Raw genomic sequence first — 20350 nt, 5'->3', positions numbered from 1 at the left:
CTGTTCATCTCTGAGAATTGCCTCCATCCGAGCCCAGCCTTTGGGAAATTACAGAATTTCCCAAAATTCTGGGGGTGTTTACAGCTCAGCTCCAAGGTTAACAACTGCTCTCCCAAAACAGCATCGCACCTCTGGGTCAGGGCAGGGGAGGAATGCCAGGGAAAGAGACAAAAGGTGCAAAATTCAAACCATTTTCTTTCCATATTTCATGTAATTAAGCAGCTTGTCTTGCTGTCAGGGAACTCTTTCAAGCCAAGGAGCCTGGAAGGAAATTGGATATGAAAGAGACTGTCAGGAACAGGCAGGGCTGTGGCAGTGATGGCAAGGCAGGGCTGAAATATTAAAATCCAGTTTTGTTGTCAGGAAGTTTTGAAGGTTTTGAAACTCTCTGTGACAATCAGGTTGATTTTTCAACCTTATTTATGTAGTGGAAGCAGGAAGTCCATCTATTTTTAATAAGTGTGGAGATGGAATTGAGAGGAGAGACGGAGGCTCCCACAGGGATCGGTGACAATTGACAGCACAGCGGTGACAAGGCCATCAAAAGGAGGATCAAACCAAAACCTCTGGAAAAATAACGCTCCTGCTTAAATAATAAATACTCTGCAGGGATTTAAAAGCCATGAGGATGTGGCATTTGGGGACACGGGACAGTGGTGGCCTTGGACTCAATGGTTTTGGAAAACTTTTCAAACCTAAATGAGGCTGTGAGATTAAATATCATCAACAGGCAGCTCTGTATATTTACACAAAATTTAAAATGCTCATTCCTCTTTACTACTCACTCAAAATCACTGGAGCAATTAGCTGTAAATAAATTCATAGATATAAAGGCATATATAATATGCTGAAATTAGCTTTAAACAAATTCATGGATATAAAAGCAATTTGTAAATGCAAGGAACAATCATGGATAACTAAGAGAAACCTCTGCTTCCTGATGTTATTTATGTCCCATTCTTTTCCTTCTTTCCTTAGGAAAATCATCAGCCCAGATTAAAAAAAAAAGATTGACAATGCAGAAAGTTTGCAATGAAATTTTCCTACCATTTCCTTTTTTTTGTTTTAATTTGTGCTGCCACACAACCAACAATGAAGATGCAGCTCTACAGAAATTACAGAGAAAATTGGAAATTTTCCTAGAGGAAAATGATTTGTTTCTTTGGCTGACCCCTCAGATAAAAGATTCATCTCAGCTCTCCCTCAGAATTATCTACCTTGAGGTAGATTTGCAGTTTCAAATTTTCGGAGTGGAAATGGAGCTGCCTATAAAATAAAATACATATACATACAATAAAATATACATACAATAAAATATACATACAATAAAATAAAATTATCGAATTTGAATCAACAGGAATTCATGTTTAAATACCAGTTCTACAAAAGACCACAGGAAACATCCTGGACAGTGAGCAAAGCCCAGGTCTGGGTGGCTGCAGGGTCCCCACAACCAAATAAATACAACAAAATGCAGCAGCCCCATACCTTAAACTCCTGATTTCCCTGGCTGGCTGTAGACACTGCCAAAAGTGACACAACAACAGCAGCATCACTCTCTCAGAGACTTCCACAAGTGAACTTTGCTTTGGGAATTCCCATCCTCCTTGGTCCATCTCTTCACCAAACACATCTGGCCTTGCATAGATCTCCAGAGCACAGGTGTGCTCCTGGCATTACAGACACTGGGTCTAGAGCTGGAGATCTCTGAAATTCCTGCAAAAGCAGTGGGATAAATTCCTCAGGAGATCTCTCCAATTCCTACAAAAGCACTGGGATAAATTCCTCAGGGAGATCTCTGAAATTCCTACAAAAGCACTGGGACAAATTCCTCAGGGATAAATTCCTCAGGGAGATCTCTGAAATTCCTACAAAAGCACTGGGATAAATTCCTCAGGGATAAATTCCTCAGGGAGATATCTGAAATTCCTACAAAAGCAGTGGGACACATTCCTCAGGGATAAATTCCTCAGGGAGATCTCTGAAATTCCTACAAAAGCAGTGGGACACATTCCTCAGAGAGATCTCTCCAATTCCTACAAAAGCAGTGGGATAAATTCCTCAGGGAGATCGCTGAAATTCCTACAAAAGCAGTGGGATAAATTCCTCAGGGAGATCTCTCCAATTCCTACAAAAACAGTGGGACACATTCCTCAGGGAGATCTCTCCAATTCCTACAAAAGCAGTGGGATAAATTCCTTAGGGAGATCTCTGAAATTCCTACAAAAGCACTGGGACACATTCCTCAGGGAGATCTCTTCAATTCCTACAAAAGCAGTGGGATAAATTCCTCAGGGAGAGGCTCTGCCCACCTTAGAGGAGATTCTGCCCAGGATTCCTTCCCAGTCTCGAGACCAGCTCCAGTGAGGCACCTGGGAAAGTGGCAATGAGAGGAGACAATTCCTGATTTTTGATACTAGAGAAGGAGAATTTACTTCAGGAGATGTTCCTCAAGTTTAGTTTATCCACAAATTCCATCTTGGGGAGAAACCCCAGCTCTGGAGGAGAATTGAGGCATTTAATCCAAGCTTTGTTAGATTTGAACTAGGATTAAAAACCAAAAAGGGACAGATCTGAGTGACTGGAGAAAAAAACCCAAACAACTTCTTAGAACCAGAAAAATATTCCTGTGGATCCCTGTATTTCCCAACCATGGCATTGCTTATACAAAGGAGACCGTTTTGAATTTAGGGGATATGGTAAAATTTTGCTTTTCTCCTCTGAGATTTCAGTGTTAAAGTTCTAGGAATGTCATGATTGGAAAACAGGGTTAAAAAAAAGCCACAAAAAACCCCAAACCAAACCAAAAGACCTCCCCCTTCCACCCACCATAGTATATTCCAATTCTCATATTTAACCATGTGAAGTTCAAGGGAAAGTAGCAGATTCTGCACCTGGGATGGAGCAACCCTAGATGTACGGACAGACTGGGAATTTTCACACTAGAATTGAGTAATTAAAAAAAAAAAGTGCATTATAATTCAATAAAAACCCTCTGTGGATATGGGTACAGCACATTCCACATGATAAAAAACAAACAAGCAAAAAATCCAACCTAAATTAAAAAAAAAAAAAATTATATCAGATCTGAAGTTTGGAGTCTTAGGGGTCTTTTCCAACCTGAACAATTCCAATTCCAACTGCTCTGCTGCAGAACCATCCCCAACTCCTCACACACCACATCAACAAAGGATTTTAAATCAGGTCTAACAACTGCACACAAGTTTGATGCCCAGGCTGAGTTTTCTCTGTTTCTGCATTTAAGAAGCCCCCAGCCTTGAAGACAAATTATCTGTAAAAAGTCCTAAAAATTCTGCCTGAAAACCACATCAATCAGAGGATGAACCTTAAAAATGAACTCCTAAGACAGCAGCAATTATTCTTAAGCATCCTTAAAAGCAAAAAACCACACAAGTGCCAAACTGTTTACAAGTTTAATGACTTCAGAACCTGCACTTTTCAATACAAATTTAATTTTTTAAAAAAACTTATTAAAAATTTAGCATAATACTTCTGCTAATACAACTACTTTTTTTTTAAAAAAGAATATTTACAGAACTCCAAGGAAAAATAAAACTTAAGCATAGGAAAATTTCAGCAGAAAATAGTTCTAGCTGGCAGTAATATGGCTTCCTGATTGTTGTACTGATCAGCAGGAAAAAGGGGAGAAACACTGGTAAACAAAATGGAATTTATGTTTGCAGCTTTGCACAAGCACCCCATGGTTTAGGAACCACCACATATTGGCAAAGCTACTAAAGAAAGATCTACTTCCTATCTGTAGACACATTAAGAAACGTATTTTGCAAAGCAATCATGTCATTACCAAAAATCTTAGCTTAAAATCAGAGTGCAAATCAATTCACATTAAAAAAACCAACTGTAATTGGAATTACTGAATTGATTTAAAAACTGGTTCTGGGACTCCTAAGGCTATTTCCTTGTTCTTGTGCTGGATCTTGTCCTCCTCTCCATCCCTCCAGTGGTCTGAGCTGCCCTTGCATCCTCTTCTCCAAGTTTAGTTTTGTTTCTTCTTCCTCTTTGGAGAGACCCATTTTCATCATTCCCTATTTGCACATGGAAAAAATGTCAATTTGTATCATCAATCAAACATTTCCCACAAAATTCCATCTTCACCTACATTGTTTTGAAAGGAAATGTCCCCAATGACAACATTCCAAAGATTCTATCTCTGAATTCAACAAACCAAATACCAACCCCACACTTCTGCACATCCAATATCCTTTAAGTTGGATCCCTGAGGACTCACAGCTATTTCTGAAAGTAGGTTAACATTAATGAGAGCACCAAAACCAATTAGCTGCCATTTTAGCTAAAATTCCTCCCACCGATATGTGAAACTAAAACAGGACCAACACCAAAGTCCTGCAAGAATGAGAAGAGAGCAAGTTTTATGGCAGGCAATTCCTTGCTGCAGCACCAAAGAGTTGCTGCCATTTCTACTTCAAGGCACTCATTTGATAATATTTTCTGATTGGGAGTTCTTAAGTCAAGCTGAAAACTCCAGGGGATATTTTAGGTGGCAGCAGGACCAGGGCAGTGATTGTCCCCTGCACTGGGGAGGCACCTCCAGTGCTGTGCCCAGTTTGGGTCCCTCAGCTCAGGAAGGACATGGAGGGGCTGGAGAGTGACCAGGGAAGGGAATGGAGCTGGGGAGAGCCCCAGGAGCAGCTGAGGGAGCTGAGATCTTGGATCTTCTCCATCAGCAGCCCCAGAGCTCTGCACTCAATTGGTGTATCTACAAACTCATCCAACCTTCAAGAGAAAGACAAGCCTTGCCTCACCTGGTTTTAGTTTTTTGGGTGGCACATCCTCTGCTGGCAGCTGGCACTTCCTCCTGCGAGAGGCGGGAGCTGCCTGTGGAGCAGGGGCACCCTCCTGGCCTTTTCCTGGCTGATTCTCCTCAGAACCAGTGGATGCTCCACTCAAATCCTTAGTTCCCAGAGTGCTGCCACTTCCTGGCAAGTCACCGCTTCTGTGGGGAGAAGCAGAAGTAGCTGCCTCTAATGACACCTCCACCTTCCTCCTACTGTTTCTCAACTGCCTTGTTCTTCCTTGGCATGGATTATTTTCTGGAGATGCATCTTCACTTTCTTGAAGAACCCTCTTCTGACCTCTGCCTCTGGGCAGGTTGGGTTTTCCCCTGAGAGAAGTGGAAATTGTTTCTTCAGAAGTGGAAGAAGTTTTCTTCCGGCCCACTCTTGATGGATTTTCTTTTGCAGGTGGAGCTACATCCAGAAGTTTACTTTTTTCTTCAGGAATTCTGTCTTTACCACCTTCTGGCAAACCCTGAAGTGAGGTGGGATTAAGAGCCAGTGAAGTGGTTACTTGCCTCAAGCTCTCTTGTACAAGCTCCGTATTTTCTTGGGAAGAATTGTCCAAATTCTCTTTAGCTTCCCTATTGTTATTTTTTCTGCCACTTCGTTTTGACAGGACCTGGTTTCCCTGAATAGAACTTTTGGCTTCTATCAAGGGGGCAGTTTCCTTCCTCCTGCCTCTTCTCAGTTGATTTTCTTTTCCAGATGGATCACAAGTTTCTAAGGGAACATTCTGCTCTTCTTTGGGAGCTTCTTCTCCATCACCTGCCGGCAACCTGCGCTTCCCTCGAAGAGAGATGGACTTGGTTGTGTGTGATGCCAGAGCAGCTTCTTTCCTTCTGCCCCTTCCTGGTGCCTTCTCCTTAGCACAGGACACTGCTTCCAAAGGCACACTTTGTTCTTCCTGAGTACCCTCATCTTTAGTCTCTGACAAGCCACATTTTCCCTGGAGAGGAGTTGGACTTCTTGCCTCTGCTGCTGGATCCATCTTTTTCCTTCTGTCCCTTGCTGGTGCATTCACTTTTGCCTGTAAAGTTTTATTACCCAGAGCTGCATTTCCCTCTTCTCTCTGTGCCACCTGTTTAGCATCACCTTCCAGCAGCAGCCCACGTCTCGTTCTGACAGAAGGAGATCTGCTCTGTGAGGCTGCAGCCACCTGGCGCCTCCTGCCCCGCCTCGGTGGATTGTCCTCTGCTGAAGAGGGAGCAGCTTCCAAAGCTGATCCTGCCTCTTGTACGACAGCCTCATCTTTCCTATGATCTGCAGTTAATGTTTGTTTTTCCATAAAGGCAGGACTAGCTTCTTGTGGGATGGAATCAGGTTGCTTTCTCCTGCTCCTCCTTCCCTGTGAAGGAAGATTTTCGGAATTCTCATGTTGATTATCTTTGTCAGTCATCACTTCATCACCCTCAGGTAAACTTTTTCCTTCAATTGCTTTGGAAATGCTTTCTTCAAGCTGAAAATTAACTTTTTTACCTCTTCCTCTTCTAGACGCCACTGCATTTTTTTGTGCTGGACTGCCCTGCAGGGTTTCAGTTTGCTTTGCTCTAAGTATTCCCTGTTCATTTCTGGTCCTCCTCTGAGTGCCCTGAGCAGGACTGGCACTGTCTGCAGCTGGGACTGGTGGGGCACCTGGGCTGGGCTGCTCCTCCCTGCCTTGGGCTGCACTGACACAAACAGAGCCCACAGAGTCCTGCAGAGAAGACTCATCCACTTCTGACTTCAATTTGGGAGCAATTGGTTTTAGGCTGTTCACATTTTCAGTAAATTCCTCAGCTTTTTGCTCCAAAGAGTCTTTTTTGCCTCTCCTGCTTCTAGGCCTGTTTGCTTCCATGTTCTGAGCACTGACTGGCATTTTGTTTGTCTCTGCAGAAGGTGACTCTGCCTTTAATCTTCGAGCTGCCTCTGTTGTATTTTCCTGAGCATTTTCTGTTTCATATCCCTGAGATTCTTTCATCTTATTTTTCGCGTGGGATTGTGTTTCTGCATCAGTTTCAGTTGATGTTTCCTCAGTTTTCTGAATGTTTTGTGTATTTTCAAGTGTGACCTCACCAGTGTCTGCTTTTATTTCAGCTGAGTGCTTTCTGTTTCTAGTACTTCTAAGAGATGTAACTCTTCTCTCTGTTGCCTTTAGTTCAAGTTTAGTGCCATTTTCAGATTCTTGGGCTGTGACAGCCTCAGGAGCTTTGTCACAAGCCTGTTCCTGTCTTTGTGAAACCTTTGGGGATGGGTCTTTACGAAGCTTTCTGGTTGTTCCATGAAGCTCTCCTGGAGAAGCTGCTTTACCTTGGTGATCCCTTGCCCGTCTCCCTCTTCTTGGTGGAATCACTGGTTCTGTGCTCTGCACTCCTCTGCGCCTCCTCCTCGGTGACAGGAGCACTTCTTCACTGTCCTCCATGCCACTGGCAGCAGCTTTGCTATCAGGATTATTTACACCTGTTTGCAGCTGACACATTTCACCCTGAATGCTTCCAGCTCCTGTCTTTGTGCCTGGATCACCTTCAGTTCCATTGGTGCCACAGTCCTGCAAACTCTGTTTGGTATTTGCAGGTGCTTTTTGTAGCACTGAGGAATCTTCAGCACAAGACTCCAGATGTTCATTTGGATGTTTTAACTCCTTCAGCTCTTTCCTTTTACCTCTCCCTGCTCTCTGAGCAGCTCCAGGCGGTTCCACAGATGAGACAATGTCAAGTCCTTCCTGATCAGGGCACTTTGGAGCCACCTCTTGCATGCAACGCTTTGTCCTCCTTCCTCTTCCCTTGTTTTCAAGTGTGATCACTCCCATCTCCTCTTGGGTTTCAGGACTCTGCAACTCCTTTAAACTCACACCATTTTCACTTGGCTTTGCTGCAGCAGGAGGCCCAGCCCTCCTGCCCCTTCTGGGTCTCTGGGTAGGCTGCTCTTCACCAGCTGAGTCCTTCTGTTGGGAATCTTCACCTTGGGAAACTTTTCCTTTCTCTTCTAGAGGAGGGCAAAGAGCACCAACAAAAATTAGACATTCCTGTGCCTGATTGAGTATTTCCATTTTCCTCAGAGAGGCATCTTGCTCAAACAAATCATACAATAAATAAAGAAATATTTAACCAATTCCTAGATTAAAGGCCAGGCTTCTGACTGAAGTTGTTTAATTTATTTGAATAGGTCAAAGGGAACAAATTTTCTTAGCTCAGGAAATAGCTGAGCTCACTGAGAGAGGTTTAAGCAACATTTGAACTTCATGGTAAAATTTATGATTTTATATATTCATTATTCCTCTAAGCAAAATATTTGTACTTACCACATTTATGACTGGAATTAGAACCAGGAGATGCAATTTCCCCCTGAGAATCCATAACATTTACTGATCTGACCTAAATGAATAAAAAATAACCAATAAATGTGTGTCTGACAGGACAAGAACTTATGGAGCCAACCAAAACCAGATGAATGTACAGCAACATTTATAAAAATGTTTGTGAAACCCTTTTCTTACAAATTAAATCAATTAGTCTTATAAATACATCATCCATTTATCTGATATAAACTCACAAACATAGCAAATTCAATTATTGCCATCTAAAGTGAAAGACAACATTGTGGAGAGGTTGAGAAGTGCCTAAATTAGTGCTCAAAGGGAACTTGGGGTACTGAAGAGAAATTGAGTGCTCTGTAGTGTTTTATTGTGGTTCTAAGCACTAAGCCCAGGGATACTCAGCATTTTACCTATGGAATGTGAGAATCAAAGTAATTTTTTCAGGAAATGATACTGGCAGTGATGCCAGCACATCTCCACTGAAGATCAAGATTCTTGTCACAATAAAAAGCAGCACCAGAACAAACCAGGCTGGGCACAGACATCACCCACCCTGACCCACTAACTGGAGAACTTCACTTCTCCTACTTGCAGTGGTCAGTGTGGAATGGTGAATGAGATGCTGGCAATGTCACTTTTATATTAACCTTATCACTTTTACATTAAGGCTGTTTTTAATGATACTTAACCTCAAAACACTCGTTTGTGACAGGTCCTTTCAAATAAATCCATTTTAATACACACAAATGCAGCTGTCCCCAAAAAATGTTGCAAGATAGAAGAAAGTGTCATACTAGGAAGTCAAAATGCATTTCAACCACAGGTTTCAAAATCTAAAAACATCCTTTCCAAAAGTTGAAGTATTTTACCTTCATTTCCTCTGGGGTACCAAACATTTCAGTGACTCCAGCATAGTCCACTTCAAAATCAGAAGATTTCTGCCTGGGTTCTGCCATGAGCCTTTGCAGCCCCACAAAATCCTCAACTGGTTGATATTTCTCTTTAGGAGACTTCATCAATCTCTTAATTCCAAACATGTTTTCCACAGGCTGCACCTTCTCCTTTGGTGTCTGGAAAATGCGGCTGATGCCAACCATGTCTTCCACGGGCTGGGATTTCAGCTTTGGGCTTTTCCTGGCTGAAGTCACAGCTGGGACAGCTTTTACTGCTTCTCTGCTCTCTACTGGAGTCTCCAGCAACCTTTTCAAGGCAATTTCATCAGTCACTGGTTCCAGCTCTTGCTGAGGGGTCTTCAGGAGCTGCTTAATGCCTGACAGGTCCTCCACTGGCTCTGGCTTCCGCCGTGGGGTCCTCATGAGCTGTTTGATGCCTGACAAAGCCTCCACAGGCTCCAACTTCTGCTTTGGGGTTTTCAAGAGGTGCTTGATGCCTGACAGAACCTCTACAGGCTCCAACTTCTGCTTTGGGGTCTTTAAGAGGTGCTTGATGCCTGACAGAACCTCTTCAGGCTCCAGCTGCTGCTTTGGGGTCCTCATGAGATGCTTAATGCCTGACAAAGCCTCTACAGGCTCCAGTTTCTGCTTTGGGGTTTTCAAGAGCTGTTTGATGCCTGACAGAACCTCTGTAGGCTCCAATTTCTGCTTTGGGGTTTTCAAGAGGTGCTTGATGCCTGACAAAACCTCTACAGGTTCCAACTTTTGATCTGGGGTCTTCAAGAGCTGTTTGATGCCTGACAAAACCTCTGTAGGCTCCAATTTCTGCTTTGGGGTCTTCAAGAGCTGTTTGATGCCTGACAAAACTTCTACAGGCTCCAACTTCTGATTTGGGGTTTTCAAGAGGTGCTTGGTGCCTGACAAAACCTCTGTAGGCTCCAATTTCTGATCTGGAGTCTTCAAGAGCTGTTTGATGCCTGACAAAACCTCTGTAGGCTCCAATTTCTGCTTTGGGGTCTTCAAGAGCTGTTTGATGCCTGACAAAACTTCTACAGGCTCCAACTTCTGATTTGGGGTTTTCAAGAGGTGCTTGGTGCCTGACAAAACCTCTGTAGGCTCCAATTTCTGATCTGGAGTCTTCAAGAGCTGTTTGATGCCTGACAAAACCTCTGTAGGCTCCAATTTCTGCTTTGGGGTCTTCAAGAGCTGTTTGATGCCTGACAAAACCTCTCCTGGTTCCGACCTTTGCCCAGGGGTCCTTAAAATCTTCCTTTTGCTTGACATGACCTCAACTGGCTCCACTTTCTGCTTTGGAGCCCTCCTTTTACTTCCTGATTTCACCAGAGATGCTGGTTTTGTTGGAGTTATTGCCAAACTATCCACAGTATCTTTGTGCACAGCTTTTCTCTTTTCAGGAGTTTTTGTGGCTATTTCATCAAACATAGGTGGAGATGACTCCTGTCTCAGAAGGTGGAATATGCCTGGACTCACTTGCTTCTGCTCTGAAGCATCTGAATTATTTAATGGTGACACCATCATCTCTCCTGAAATAAGCAGTAGACTTATGTCATTTGGAAAATAAATTAAGCAGAAAACCCAAGCATTTTAATTGCTGCATAATAAAAATAATCAACTTCAAATACACCCTTCTAGAAATCAAAATCTAAACACGTGCATTGGGCATTCAGTGTCTGGATGTCTCATCAGCAGCTTGAAGTTCCATACCAAACAGAATGAATAATAAAATATCCTACTCAGAAACTAACTGGAACTACATTTTCCTTTAATACCTGATAAATCTCAATGGTTCCTCTCATGGGTTGCTGGATGCTTCACCTCAGTTAAATCTGCCTAGGCTGAGACTGCTGCTAACCCATAATATACCTCAGTATTCTTTTTTTAAAATATCAAACCTACCAGATTCCTCCGGAGTGTGCAAGTCAGAAATGTCCCCTGCAGCCCATGGTGGTGTAACATCAGCATTGTGAGCAGTGGCCAGAGGAAGAGTTCCTTCTCCCTGATTTTTTGGGGTTTGGAACATTTCAGGCACCCCTAGAAGTGACATTTGGGGAAATGAGCAGAGGTTTTGACAAAAGAACTGCACAGCAGGCAGATGAAGCAACAGACTTTGAAATCTCACCTGTGAAACTTTCATCCATATCCATGTTGAGCTTCAGCTTGGGATTTTTTACCACTTTAGGGACGTGTCCAGCTGACCTGACTGTGGTGGAATAAGCTCTACCTACAACTATGGTAGCAGGTGACTCTGCATGACCTGTGCTGAAGTGACCTTTTATTTTCTTCTCTGGAGTCTGCAGAGGGAAAAGGGGAAAAAAAAAAAACCAAAACCAAACAGTTATTAAACAAAGATTCATGGTGGAAGAGCTGGCCAAGCTCCTTCCACAATTTATCATCAGTCATGGTTAACTGGGAGGCTCCAGAAGGCTGGAGGATGTCCAGGGCCAGGGAGGGTTGGAAGGTCTGGCCAGCCTGAGTTTAGGAAAGGCAGATCCTGCCTGATTTTTATCATCAGAGCTTGGATTCCAAGATCTTGGAAGTCTTTTCCAACCCTACTAATTCTGTGATTATTTTTGCACAAACCTCCATCTCCCACATGCTGTGGGAGACAATGACTCCCATTTTACATCACACCAAGAGCTCAGCTTCTTAATCAAAACCCATCCAGGCTGCTTGGTGGATATGCAAGAAAATAAAACAAAGCAACCTAAGAAAGAAAAGGATACCTTTGGTGGGTGCTTTAATCTCTTCAGGGCTTTGCCTTTATGGACAGTTTTTTTAGCAGTCCTTGGCTGTGGTCTTGCAACCCCCAATTTTACCACTTCTGCCCAAGATTTTGCAACTAGAAGAAAAGGAGAAAGAACCAATTCAACTCTCAGCTGTGTAAATGGAAGTTCACAATTATTTATGATTCCAATACATTTTCTGCAGTCTGGCAGAGGAAAGTGGTTGTTATTATCTGCTAACACCTGAAGTGTTCTCTGAAATATTCTCAATTTGAAAATCCAATTTCAGCTGAAGTTTAAGAAGACTCCAAGTACCCAGTGTGGCTTTCCACAGTGAAACAATGAGCTTCATACAGTGTCAAACACAGCTCAGATCCTACAGCTGAACACTGACCCAGTTCCTTCCTCTCTCTTTTGGAAGGAACTCATTTTCCCCAACAAAAAACTTCTGTGGAATAAATGAAGCTGGAAGTTGTAGGACACCTGCCTTGTTTACTTCAGGAAAAAAAAAAAGCTATCAGAACAAAGGGATCACATAAAAGAAATGACTTTTTAAAACAGAGATGAAAAGGGGAATGCTGTTCCTTTTCCATCCAAGAAAAGGATGCTGTTATTCTCTTGTCAGAATTGCTATGTCAGTCTGTAAATAAAAAGAACTTTGAAAAGCTGACATTGTCAGGGCGTGCAGGATGCAGAGAAAAATGCCAAACATCCAGGAAATTACCCAAAAAAGCTCTGGAAACAGTTTTACTTTGGATCTGAAATTTTTAAGAGCTGTGATGTTCTTTTCATATTACAGAAGGAATTGATGCAGTGGTATCAAAAAAGCACATTAGTGAGGTGGTGAGAAATGGAATGCCACTGGTATTTGTCAAGAGCTCTGCTGCCATTAGAATGGACAGAACAATAAAGTAATAAAAATTCCTGGGTGAATGGGGAATTGGACTTTGTCAAACTGATTTAACTGATGAAAACAGGTGACAAATACACCCTACTTCAAAGCTTATTCAAAAGTCAAAACTTGAAGAACCAGAACTCCCCTATTACAGTTTCCAATGCTGTCAAAACTATTTCAAATCAGTGCTCAACACTGGGAATTCTGAGGATTTGAAAGGAACACCCAGTTATGATCCTATTTTTTATTTCTATCACTTATGTACCACTTTGAGTAGTTAGATATACACCCCAGTTCCTGGACAAAGGTTGTGAGCCTTGGATAAAAATAAGGCACAAAATAACCAAAGTAAAGCGGCATTGCTATAAAAGGTTAGGTTTTTCAGAACAAAAGTGATGTGATAAATATGGTTTAGTTTAACACTACTTGAACTTGACAGATTTTAAAGATCATGACTATAACCTTGCAAAGAGAATGTTAATTTTACCATTTTAAAACTTCTGAACATGAATATTTGTCTTTAATTATGTTCATAGATGCTTTAGTAAATGTGCTTTATGAACAAAAAAATGGAACACTTTGCACTTCCAATAAGGCCAGCAGATTTCAGAAGATTGACCAATGACCTGGTAGCCTCTGCATAACAAAACAAGTCTTTTCCAGTGTGGTTCCTGTACTTTAAAGCATGAAAGTGAGTATTAAAAATGAACGATTGAAACCAACCTAATAAATTGGCATTGGAGGCACCACTTCTCCTCTTGGCACTGATGACAGCCACAGCCCCACCTCTGCCCTTCATGGCAGAGCCCTTCAAGCGCAGCTGGGCACCTCTGGCTGACCTGGCAGCTGTCCCTGCCACCAAGGCTTTGGCATCTTGGGCAGCAGGAGGAGATTTTGGGCTTTTCCCTTGGGCACCACTCTGCCCCTCTGGATCCATGTCTTGTGTGCCAGCATCCTTCTCCTCTGCAATTGGGAAGGGAGTGGGGGGCTGGGAGACGGAGAAACGCCCCTTCCTGAAGGGGGCTGGAGAGCCCGAAGGGATTCTGGGTGTTGAGACGGGGGATGAGGCACCTGGGGACTGCTGGGCTGGGGAATTTTTGGGTGACTTCTTCTCTTCCTAGAAAAAAAAAAAAATCAGTAAATGGAGGATTTTTCCTTCTTTTAAAAGAAGTGATCAGTCCAGGCAAGCCCTGCCAAAGACTTGGATTTCACTTTTTCAGGAATGATAAGTGATTCCTAAACTGTTGATCAAGTCTGGGCTAAGTTGGGCAGGAGGGTTTACCTTTACTTTTCATCCTCACCCTTTCCCATCCTTACCCTTCATCCATCCTCAGCCACCAATTATATCTTTTTAAGTCCATTTTAGTTTCAGGTTGATTGATTTTAAAGTTTTAGCCTGATTTTTTCTGGTGTTTCACCCATCCAGAAAGTAGTAGTGACCTTGCCAATGAACTTGGTTGTACTTTCACTTTATAATAAACCTGTTTTAGCTGATGATTCTTTGAGCATCCCCAAACACTCATGAGCGACACCAGCATGCATCACAAAAGGGTTACTACTAATTTTGAATGAATAAATACATATATAATAGAATTTCTAAATTCTGATCACACTAACAGACTCAGCAACTTGATTACTCTGAACATTTACCTGATCTATCAAGTGCTTCAAGCTCTGAGCCTTTTTGAGCACAGCCCGAGGAGAGTTTCCATGGGGTAAGCTCCTCCTGGCAGGGAGGGCTCCTCTTTTCAGGGGAGAGTTGGGAGGCAAACTTTTATCAAAGAGTTCTGGGCTCAGATGACCACCAAAGGACACTCTCTTCCTTTTGCCCAAAGTCTGAGGGAGGGTTTCACCACTTTTCCTCTTCTGAGAGATTCTTTTTGTCTTGCCTGAAAAGAACAATTGAAATGATTTTTAAGATATCCAAGAATCCAAGGCAGCACTTTAACCTTTCCTTGTGCATTTCAAAGTTGGAAACAAACCCAGAGAAACTTACCTTAAAGGGAAATAAATTTAATCCAGGATATTTTACACACATTGTGTATTGTTAAGGTCAAATGTAACTCCATGATAAATATTTTACAACTAGTGTCAGTAATTGGTTCCACATTTTACCCAAGTAGGAGAATTCTAAGGAAAGTGCTACAGAATTTCTCTCATACAAAAACAAGGCAGGGAATCCAATGTATTTACCTGAGTCTTCCAATGTATTTACCTGAGAAAGTTTTGGTTTCTGAGCCAGGCTCAGTGTCCCTAAGCTCAGCAGCACTTCCAGGAGATCTCCTGCCTGATGCTCTCCGAGGTCTTGTAGCCTCTTCCAAATCCTGGTTTTGGTGACACCTGTCCATGGCCAGCTCTGCTGGAGTCCTACTGGCTTTTCTGCCTGAATTGTGCTGCTCCTGAGCAGTGTTTGGCTCCAGTGCTGGTTCAGCCAGCCCTCCAGAGCTCCTTTGCCTCCCCCTTTTCCTTCCAGGTGTCTGACCAGCAGGAGATGCCAACATCCCTTCTGCAGCCAATGCCTCTGAATGGGCACTTTTGTCCAAGAATTCTTTACTTTCCCTTCTGCTTCTTCTGGGACTCTTGGAATCAGAGAGAGAGGCAGGGGTTTCACAATGTCCCACCTTTGAGTTATCCAGGTTTGCCTGATCCCAGATTTCCTTCAGCACCTCTTGGGCAGTTTTTCCTGGTGTTTGTTGTTTGCTGTTTCGTCTTTGCTTTAAGCTTTCCCCTTCTGGCAAAGGCAGTTGCGTGTTCTCAATTCTGCACACTGGATCTTCCCTTGGAGCTCCAGCTGGGATCTCTGGAAGTGACTTCAGTTTCAGTGAGCCACGCCGTGGGGTCCTTGGAGTGCCAGGATTTCCAGGGTTCATCCCAGAGCTTTCTCTGGGAGGTGACACAAGCAGAGAGCGAGGACTCTTCCTCCTGGGTGTTGTTGGAGTGCTCAGCGCACACAGAGCTCCTGCAGCAGCACTGCTGCCGCTGGGGCTGCACGCTGCCCGTGGAACTGGACACTCAAACCTTTCTATGGAGCACTGCTCCAGCAACACCAGGGAGCTCCTGTGGTTCTCCTTGCTGGCTTTGGGTGTAACTGCAGCACCTCTGGACCTGCCTGGTGTCCTTAATCCCTTGGGATCCTGCAATGGACTCTGACTGCTATCTCCTGACACCTCCTTGGAGATGGGAGCTCGAGGACTCCTGCTAAAACTCCTCCTGGGAGTTTTCCCCCCAGCTGGCAGCTGGTTAAACCCCGGGCTGTTTTCTACTTCCTGTCTCACAATTATACATTTTTCAATATTTTCCATCCTGCCTGATTCCTTTCTTTTAGCCAGGCTGCCCAGATCAAAAAGACCACTCTGGGATGAAATGGGAGCACTTGGTTCTGGCAGAACACTCCCAGGGTCTCCTTTTGCAGCTTGCTGAGAGGAACTTCTCCTGTGCAGAGGTTTTTCCACTTTCAGCTCATTTTTCACACTTTCATAGAGTTTACTAAAGGGAGACATTTCATTTTGCTTTTTAAGAACATGATGTATTCTCTGTGAAGATTTGGGTGTTTGGAGTTTGACAGGGAAAGCTTCAGGAAGATTTTTCTCTGGAGTTTTTTTCTTTTCATTGGCATTTTTTTCTTCACACTCAGCATTATCTACAAAGAAAGCAAAGCAAAACAAAAACACAGACACAGAGTTACTTTCAAATTGCAGAACTACAAATAAAAGTTCCATAAATACAGATTAAAAATTCCTTATTTTCCCTCCCAAGGGGGAAGATCCAGGTCAGCCAGGATCTACTGAAATGGGACACCTGGAAGCAGCTGGGGCTTTTTGCATTGGGACAAAAATGTCAGAAATGATAATAAAAAGCCTTCTCTGAAAATGAGGATTATTTAGGACAAGAAGGATGGGAAGGTAAAGTCCTGGCATTTAAGCAGTCTATGGGTTGTAATTATCCAGAATTAGCAGCTCTGGATTTTTCTGGTTCTACAGGTTCCTGTAAACAATTATTTCAATATATACCATGTACCTCCAAAATTATATTTGTTTCAAATTTTCATTAGGAAAGAATGCATGAGACAATGCCACATTTGCTAAAAAAAGGTGTAGCTGTAGGTCAGCAGAGCAGTTAAATTTTCAAGTTAAATTTTAATGTCTAAGGTGAATTCACAGCACTTAAACATGATATCACCACTGACACAGCAAGGTGCACTCAGATTGGAAAAGTCTTAAAATGCCTTTTCTCCCCCCCTCTTTTAACTTTGGTTTAATTCTAATGCCAATAAAAAATGCAGTTAAGGGGGTAAAAGCAAACAAAGCCCTCATAAAACAGGCACCAACCTGAAGCATCAAGACTTTTAGCTCCTGGAGGTTGTTTGTGCAATAATTCCACTTCTGCCACCTGCTGAACATGAAGAACCTGTAAATTTGTACAACATTACAGCAGAGCAACAAATATTTTATACTTCACCTTTGAATTCTACATTGAAAAAACCTATTTTTAAGAGAATATGCACTGACCCTAAACAAGCTTTAAAGTATTCAAATTAAATCCTTGAACTTTTCAATATTTAACATTGGCCAATACATCTGAGGCCCTAGAGGGGAGAAGTTTATCTTGTTTTATCATCTGAATTCTGAGCTGTCAAAGCAGCTGTAAAATAAGAATGAAAACACTTGAACCTCCCCTTCTTACCAAACTCAGTGGAAGATTTATAGCTCTGTCTTAGTGACGTCATGAATTATTAATTATCTATTACCAAAAAGAGATCAATTTTTCACTAAAATTTAGACTAAAAATTACTAAATTTTTCAAAGTATTTATCAGAGTTGATTTGTATTTTAAGACAGAAGGGCAGTTTAGGGCTGAAGAGTTACTTTTAATAAGAAAAGTATAATTTCTCTTAATAAGAAAACAGAACAAGGAATTATAAAATCATGTCACTACTACCAATATATTTGTAAAGAAAAAACCCACAGCCACAAAGTCACCTGCAGAGTTTCATCTTTTGGAGACCTGGAACGCTTCCTTTTCGGTGTTGATTGCAGAGGATATTCAAACCTGAAAAAATATTTTAAAATACCATATTTTGTCAAATAATTGATGACTCAATTCTGATTATTAAGAGGAATGACCTAGGAATAGTTGCCCCCTCCCAACAGTGCACACATGTCCATTTGAAAGGCTTCAGCAACTTAAAACCACTTTAAATTTCCCCCTAAAACAAAATAAGAATGATGTCTCTAAACAATTCTATCTTCACTGATTTAGCTTAATGCAATACAAGTGATCAAAAGATAACTTTAGCAGTCCTGCCTTCTGATGAATAGATTTTCTAGAGAAATCTGAAATCAATGCCATTCTTTCCACTCTAGAATCAAGTAACTGAAGAGGCTGGCACCCACCTGAAAGAACGATCGATAATGGTTAACACATCCCCGTGCCTCAGGGGCACGGGCTGCTCAAAGCAAGCCCCGTTCAGCTGTGTGGGGTTCACTGAGCTCAAGTTGGTCAGGACTGCCTGAAAAGCAAACAAAAGCCTGAGTGACCTGCAGGGATGCAGTGAGGCAGTGCATGTCCCAGTGCAAGACCAGCAGCTAACCTCCTTGTTCTCATTGATCTCGATTCTGCAGTGCTCGTTGGACACCCAGGGCAGCCGCATGCGGATGTCACACTCTGATTTCCTGGGGGGGAAAAAAAAAGGTTCAGTTCCACACAAACACTGGGAGAATGAGGGCATTTCCCAACATTGTAGTTAGGAATGGTACAGCAGCATGATGTGTCTAACTTGGGAGAAAATTAACTACCTAAGTATTTTTAAAGTGCAGCAAAATACAAAATAGCAGCTCATACTCCTCCAGCAGCAGAGAGCTGAGATCAGAAAAACAGGGAAACACCCAAACTGAAAAAAGCAGATCACAACAAGCTAAGACATGGCTACAGCACAGCTGGTGCTATGGGATCAACTTACTCCAGAGTCTCCTGAGATTTGTGGAATATTTTTACACAAAATGAGCTGTTAAAGTCATTCTCAGGCTTACATTTCTGACCTGGGACTGGCAACAGGTACCTGGACCTTGGTCTCACTTGCAGAACAATTTCTACCTTCTTAAACGTTATTACTGAGTTAAAACATGTTTATAAATGTACAGACTTTTCCTTTCTGTCCTTTTCTTAAGCTAATCTCTAATGCTTTTTATTTGCTGCTGGTCTTATCACTTATCCCCTTTAATCCCTTCCCCTGATTTCCTGTGGCCATAAATTTAAAATCAATCAATAAATAGAAGTACTTCTGGCAAGGACAAAAAACAGTAATAAAAAAAAGTTCAACTTTCTACTCTTACATTAACCCTAGTCCAGCATCACCTTCCCTCCTCTGTACACCATGCCTAAATACATGTTTATTTTTTGCAAATAAGCATTAAAATACATCATCTGTAGGAAAACACCCATTATTTCAATGTATGCAAGCAAATTCTCACCTTCCAAACAAACAAGAAGTTGAGGTGAGAGGATAAACAATTCCATCAGTCCCATTCCTTTTAATGACAACGATTGTTCCATAGCGTGGCATCTTCGAATGTAAGGAACCTTACCTATAAAAAACACCCAGATTACTCATCCTAATTATGATTTACGTGTTTATGAGAGTAAATGGATGTAAATTTTTATGCTTTATTTTGTACCAGAGATGAGATATTTTCTCATGGACAGCAGAAGAATCTCAGTGCTGTTTTAACGTGGTTTTCTGTGTAAAAACTAGGAATATGTTTATATAAATTGTCAGACTAATGCTGGTATTCAGGTGATTTTTGTTACCCATCAGAACCTTGGAAAGCTTCAGGAGCAACACAGACTTTGTCCCATAAACAACTTAAAAACTCACTCTCTTCTTCACCTAAATCTAAATCTTTCAATCTCTTACCCATGGGGAATATTAAGATTTGAATTTAAAGCAGAGAGCAGCTGATTGTAATTATATTTTCCTGGAAAAGAAGGGGAGAGGGAGCAGCTCCCAGGAGCAGCGGCAGAACAGCTGGGAAGGGGCTGGAGCTTGGGCAGCCCCCGAGCTCTATCGCGATCGTGCACAGATCACGACAGGAGGAGGAGGAACAGCACTGTCATAAAAACCCCAAACCCACAGCGCAAGAAGATACCCTTTCATATATTTTCATACAATTCATTATTTAATGTATAAGTACCTCAAGCGAGCCTCAAAGAAGCACCTTTATTAACACTCTATTTGAAAGCAGCAAGGCAAAACAAGGCTATTAAATGCAGTTAAGAGAGACTCTCACGGAATTTTTGGGTGGGTTTCATGCGCTAAAACACTCGTTGATAACAAGACGCTACTTGGAGGGGAAGCCGGCGGTCCCTCAGCCTTCAGGGCACGCAAACACTCGGGGGCAGGAGCGCCCTGCCCACGGCAGCCACCAGCTCCTACAGGCCAAACGAGCCACAGGAGCAGAAATTAATAAGCCCAGGCTTCAGGCGTCGCAGGACAGGTAAACAGCGGGGGAGAAGGGGCAACAACCACCACGGCATGGGGCTAGATCCACCGTAAGAGGGTAGGTGGCCACAGAAGCGGAGTGTCAGGCAGCCCAAGTCCTCCTCGCGGCACCCCAAAGCCGCGTCCCCCCGGCCCTACTCCCCTCCCCGCCGGCCCACCCGTACCTGGGTCAGCCGGAGCGCTGGCGGCC

The 20350-nt window shown here is 42.6% G+C and overlaps 1 protein-coding gene across 1 annotated transcript; it reads right to left on the bottom strand.

Moving 5' to 3' along the window:
- Nucleotides 1–3420: 3420 nt before the first annotated feature.
- Nucleotides 3421–19224, bottom strand: MKI67 (marker of proliferation Ki-67). Its single transcript, XM_066554825.1, has 16 exons — nt 19133–19224; nt 18253–18334; nt 18056–18171; nt 17642–17711; nt 16991–17069; nt 14862–16302; nt 14292–14559; nt 13386–13779; nt 11768–11883; nt 11164–11335; nt 10941–11075; nt 10326–10567; nt 9000–10085; nt 8116–8188; nt 4806–7799; nt 3421–4067 (listed from the first exon to the last, which is right to left on the bottom strand). The coding sequence occupies exons 1-16, from the start codon at nt 19222–19224 to the stop codon at nt 3934–3936; spliced, it is 7494 nt and encodes a 2497-aa protein (XP_066410922.1). The 3' UTR covers nt 3421–3933.
- Nucleotides 19225–20350: the final 1126 nt, after the last annotated feature.

This window comes from Molothrus aeneus, chromosome 8 (genome assembly GCF_037042795.1).
Source record: "Molothrus aeneus isolate 106 chromosome 8, BPBGC_Maene_1.0, whole genome shotgun sequence".
Classification (NCBI taxonomy): domain Eukaryota; kingdom Metazoa; phylum Chordata; class Aves; order Passeriformes; family Icteridae; genus Molothrus; species Molothrus aeneus.
The sequence above is the reverse complement of the archived record's forward strand: the minus strand, read 5'-3'. Positions and strand labels throughout refer to the sequence as shown.